Raw genomic sequence first — 4,792 nt, 5'->3', positions numbered from 1 at the left:
AGCCAGGCTGGGTAAGGAATGGTGTCCCTAGCCTCTGTTTGTCAGAGGGTGGAGATGGATGGCAGGAGAGAGATCACTTGATCATTGCCTGTTAGGTTCACTCCCTTGGAGACACTTGGCATTGTTCACTGTCGGCAGACAGGATACTGGGCTGGAGGGACCCTTGGTCTGACCCAGTGTGGCTGTTCTTTTGTCAAAGCCCAATAAGTCGGATTTGGTCAAACGAATTAAAGGCAAAACACATTCTAAGCTGACCTTAACACTTTCGATGCCCTTACAAACTTAGATGCTTCTCACCACGGACTGGCTGGTTGCCCTTCAGCCAGGCTCTCCCTTTGATCAGTGCTTCAGTCGCTTGGTGGTGGTGTCTGTAGATGCAGGTGAAAGAGAGGGAACGAGCATGGCAAATGTTTCTCCCTTTTATCATGTTCTTTCTTCCCTCTTGGCTTTGCCCCCCCCCTTCAGAGTCAGGTGAACATTCCCTCGTCGCAGTCCTAAACTGACCAAGGGAAGGGAGGTGACCTAGAGTCCAACAGATCCTTTGTTGCTGTCTAGGCCAGTGTCCTTTGTTCCTGTGAGGCTGGGCTGGGTCTGTCCCATACCTGCCCTGATGAGGTGTGAACTGCCCCTCTGCTCTTGGAGAGTTTTTGCCTGGTCTTATTTTAAGCCATGAGGACACATTTTCAGCCTTGTAACTATATACATGAAATTACAACCTATAACATCACTGTAACAACACTGCTCAGTGCATCATGAGCCTTCTGAAGACACCCGACATGGCAAACTTTGCATTGGATCCTACACAATCATTTTACAAGGATGAACATGGGGCTGCTGGGTGTTCCCCCAAGGTACACAGTGTCACATACCCCTCCACAGACAACAATGGGATTTGCAATGAGTACTAGGGAGCTGGGGCTGTTTTTCACACCATCTCTCAAACAGGACCCAGAGTGCCCTCCGGCACTGGGTGGGGACATTGCTTCGCTGCCGGCCCAGAGGGCAGAACAGTCCCCATAACCACTGACCTGGCTTCCTGCTGGGCCTAGTGTGTGCGCGTGGCTCTTGCAGTGACCAGGTGCAGCCCACGTGCTGGCCCTGCAGGGCGCTCTCCTCCCCTACAGGCTGGTGAGCAGTGAGAGGACAAACCGCAGATGCAGGGAGAGATGTGGGGCTCAGCCCAGGCCCTGGGGTCTGGCCTCCCCTTTCAGGGGACAAAGGTGCCCGCATGGCACGAGGTGCTTCACCACCCACGGCAGGGAGTATCCGGCAGCATGTTCTGTTAACAGGGCAGGAGGATCTCTCCAAGGGTGGCTCCATGCCCAGCAGGAGCTGTGGCTGGTGGTGGCACAGTGACTTTCGGGGCTCAGGCTGGGACTCCAGCAGGTTCCTGAAGCACAGAGCGCGTTTGCCAGGCATCCCCAGGGCTCTCAGCATGCACAGGGGCTGGAGGAGTCGGCCTCCTGCAGCCGCACGGTCAGCCTGCTGCTCCCAGCATCGCTCTTGAGGACAAGCAGCTGCATCACGTCCTGCATGCACCTGTCCACGTTCTCTCCTGCAGGGGCGAGACTGGCAGCGGCTCGGCAGTGGGTGGCAGCACCAGGAGTCCCCCCCAGGGAAAAGGAACAGGACCCGCTTCTTCCGCAGAGTGTGTGTGTGATGGGAGGGCTCTGCGTGTGTCTGTAACGGGGGTTCAGTGCACAGGCATTTGTCTCTAGTGCTGTGGGGGAGAATGAAGGCTCCATACGTGAGTGTGTACATGAGGGCCGGGTGTGCACAGTGGTTGTGGGTGGGGAAAAGGACCATGTGTGTCTGAGGGTCATACATGGGAACCCTCCCAGAGCTTGCACCCTTCATCTTCTCCTGTGCCCCAACCCCCTGCCCCAGCACTGAGCCCCCTCCCACACCTAAACTCCCTCCCGGACCCCACACCCTTCACCTCCTCCCATGCCCCAATCCCCTGTCCCAGCGCGGAGCCGCCTCCCACACCCAAACTCCCTCCCAGACCCCACATCCTTCACCTCCTCCCGTGCCCCAATCCCCTGTCCCAGAGTGGAGCCCCCTCCCACACCTAAACTCTGTCCCGGAGCCCACACCCTTCACCTCCTCCCATGTCCCAACCTCCTGCCCCGAGCCCCCTCTTGCACCCAAACTCCCTCCCACAGCCTGCACCCGTCACTTTGTCTCATGCCCCACCCAACCCCCTGCTCCAGCGCTGAGCCCTCTCCCGTACCCAAACTCTCTCCCAGAGCCCACACCCTTCACCTCCTCCTGTGCCCCAGCCCCCTGCCCCAGTGCTGAGCCCCCTCCCAGAGCCCACACCCCTCCCCCAGCACCAAGCCCCCTCCCACACCTTGAACTTCTCATTTCCAGCCCCACCCCAGAGTCTGCACCCCCAGCCAGAGCTCTCACCCCCTCCTGCACCCCAACCTCCTGCCTCAGCCCAATGAGAATGAGCGAGTGAGCGCCAGAGGAAGGGGGGATGGAGTGAGTGTGGGCAGGGCCTCAGGGAAGGGGCAGGGCAAGGGTGTTTGGTTTTCTGCAATTCGAAAGTGGGCAACCCGAGGGCAGCGGTTCCTGTCTGACACCACTCAGCAGCGGGGGAGGAATCTCAGCACAGCACCAACCATGGGCACTCGTGTCCCGCTCCCCAAAGGTACTAACTCCCACCAAAATCAATAGCAGGGGAGGACCTGTCCTCCCCGAGGCCAAGGGCTGAACGGGCGAGAGCCTGAACTCGCCGCCCAGTGGGCAGGATGGGGCACACAGCTGGGGCAGGGAAGCTGACTGGCTGCAACATCATGTTTCGGAGAGGGCTCCGGCTCCTCCCAGCTGTGCAGAGCCCATTTGGGGGCCCAGCTCCCAGGCTGCATGAGGTGAGGGGGGCAGCCCCGCCCTACCTGTCTTGGCCGACATGTTAAACCTGCCGGCTACTCCCTGCTCCATGGAAAACTTCTCAGCCTTATCCTCCGGCAGGCGTGGCTCCAGGTCAGTCTTGTTCCCCAGCAGGAAGATGGGGGCTGCAGGAGGCAGAGGTGGGATGGGGTGATGGGGAGAGAAAGATGGGAAAACGCGAGGGCTCAGGATGGGGCCAGCATCTGCCAAGCTGCGGGGTGTGACACAGGGAGGCCCAGCCATGGCCCTGTTCCCCTGAGCACAGTAGGGAGGCCTGGACACATGTTCAGACCGGTGTCCATGCCCTGAACTCCCCTGTCCCTTGGCACTGCCACAGCATCCGTGCCAACTCCCTCATGTACAGAGCTCGAGAGCCCAGAGGGGCTCAGCTCACGGCAGAACTGGCCCCCCACCCCCTCAATCCCAAACGGGTCAGCCAGGAACAAAACCCAGGGGAATGGCAGAGCCCTAGCACTAAAGGTGTCATGTCCTGAAGCAGCGGTGCCAGGCTGTGGTGCCGGGGGCCCCCTTTCCTACTCACTCTGATGGGGCCCCCAGAGCCCTCTGCAGCCTTAGCGAACAAGGCAGGACATTGGACACTGGAGTGTGGTTTCGACCCTGCAAAACCAGCCGGGTGGGATCCCCACTTGCCCTGCCAGCTCCAATGCCGGGCACCCGTGTTTCCCACTGCACTTTGTTCCCCACTGTCCTGTCGGTCAGTCCACTCCCCCTTTCCCCTCCAGATCCTGCCCCTGCCATGACACCTGCCACAGAGACAGCCACAGGACCTAGCGTCAAACAGCTCCGCGGGTGGCCCCCGTGTTCCCTATTAGCTCTTTGGGGCAGGACACATCTCGGTATGTGTCTGCACAGCACCCAGCACCCTGGGGCCCGGCCCTGAACGGGGCCTGTGGGTGACTGCCCAGCAGCATGTGAGCACCGGACGATTCTGCCTCAAGGTGCCTGTTTGGACAAGAGCTGACGTGAGATGAGACGGCCTCTCTGGAAGGGCCTTTCCTGCCTGGTCTGCCCCTGCAGCTTCAGCTTCCCACCGGCGCGCAGCACAGCTGTGTCTGGGGAGCCGAGGCATAGGACAGACTCCTGGGCTGGAGCACCCATGGGAAAAAAATAGTGGGTGCTTAGCACCCACCAGCCACCCGCTGTTGGTGCCTGTGAGCACAGGACTGAGGTTCAGCATTGAGGGGCACTGGCAGAGCTATGGGGGACCCCAGGGGTGGGACAGCAGGGGGCTGCGGGTCGGGATTGAGGGGCACCAACAGAGCTAGGGGTGGGACCCCAGGCTGGGAGTGAGGGGCACTGGCAGAGCTGAGGGGGGAGCCCAGGGCTGAGCTAGCAGGGGGCTGTGGTTTGGGACTGAGGGACACTGGCAGAGCTAGGGGGGGAGCCCAGGGCTGAGCTAGCAGGGGGCTGTGGGTTGGGACTGAGGGGCACTGGCAGAGCTTTACGTACAATACACACCATTGTCATGAGCACTAAAAATCAACGCAGTGTTACAAACGTGTGTCTGAAGACAGCAGCACTCTGGCCAGGGCATCATTAATTAACACACACACATGCATGCGCTCTCTCTCTCTCTCTCTCTCTGGGCAGGGTGGCTGGTTTCTCTTTAACAATTTTCTGGCCTCCCTCTGTCTCCAGCCACTTTGCAAAGCTGCCAGGGAACTTGTGAGAGATAGCCTGGAGCCCAGGGCTTAATGAGCCGCTGCCCTAATGAGCATGACTGGAGTCCAGCCTGGGAAAGAGCTGGGTGGCACAGGCTGGACGCCAGCCCTCAGGGTGGTGGGCAGTGGGGCCCAGCCCCTGGTACATGTGCCCAGGCCTATGGGATGGGCGCTCCCTCCAGGAGAGAGCAATTATGGGCCGGGGGGGGGGGGGG

At 60.2% G+C, this 4,792-nt stretch overlaps 1 protein-coding gene across 3 annotated transcripts in view; it reads right to left on the bottom strand.

Moving 5' to 3' along the window:
* LOC116825775 (ras-related protein Rab-26-like) overlaps nucleotides 1-4,792 on the bottom strand; it is a 19,290-nt gene that overhangs the window by 4,022 nt on the left and 10,476 nt on the right. For 2 of the 3 annotated variants that reach the window (XM_075063310.1, XM_032782042.2), the window contains exons 4-5: nucleotides 2,901-3,020; nucleotides 8-1,555 (exon numbers count right to left, since the gene is read on the bottom strand). In XM_075063310.1, coding sequence (XP_074919411.1) covers nucleotides 1,431-1,555; nucleotides 2,901-3,020 — 245 coding nt within the window. In that variant the 3' untranslated portion in view covers nucleotides 8-1,430. Of the gene's footprint in view, nucleotides 1-7; nucleotides 1,556-2,900; nucleotides 3,021-4,792 lie in introns of those variants that run through there. The other variant, XM_075063311.1, reaches the window with a different exon arrangement.

This window comes from Chelonoidis abingdonii, chromosome 2 (genome assembly GCF_003597395.2).
Source record: "Chelonoidis abingdonii isolate Lonesome George chromosome 2, CheloAbing_2.0, whole genome shotgun sequence".
Lineage (NCBI taxonomy): Eukaryota > Metazoa > Chordata > Testudines > Testudinidae > Chelonoidis > Chelonoidis abingdonii.
This window is presented reverse-complemented; position numbering and strand designations above follow the sequence as displayed.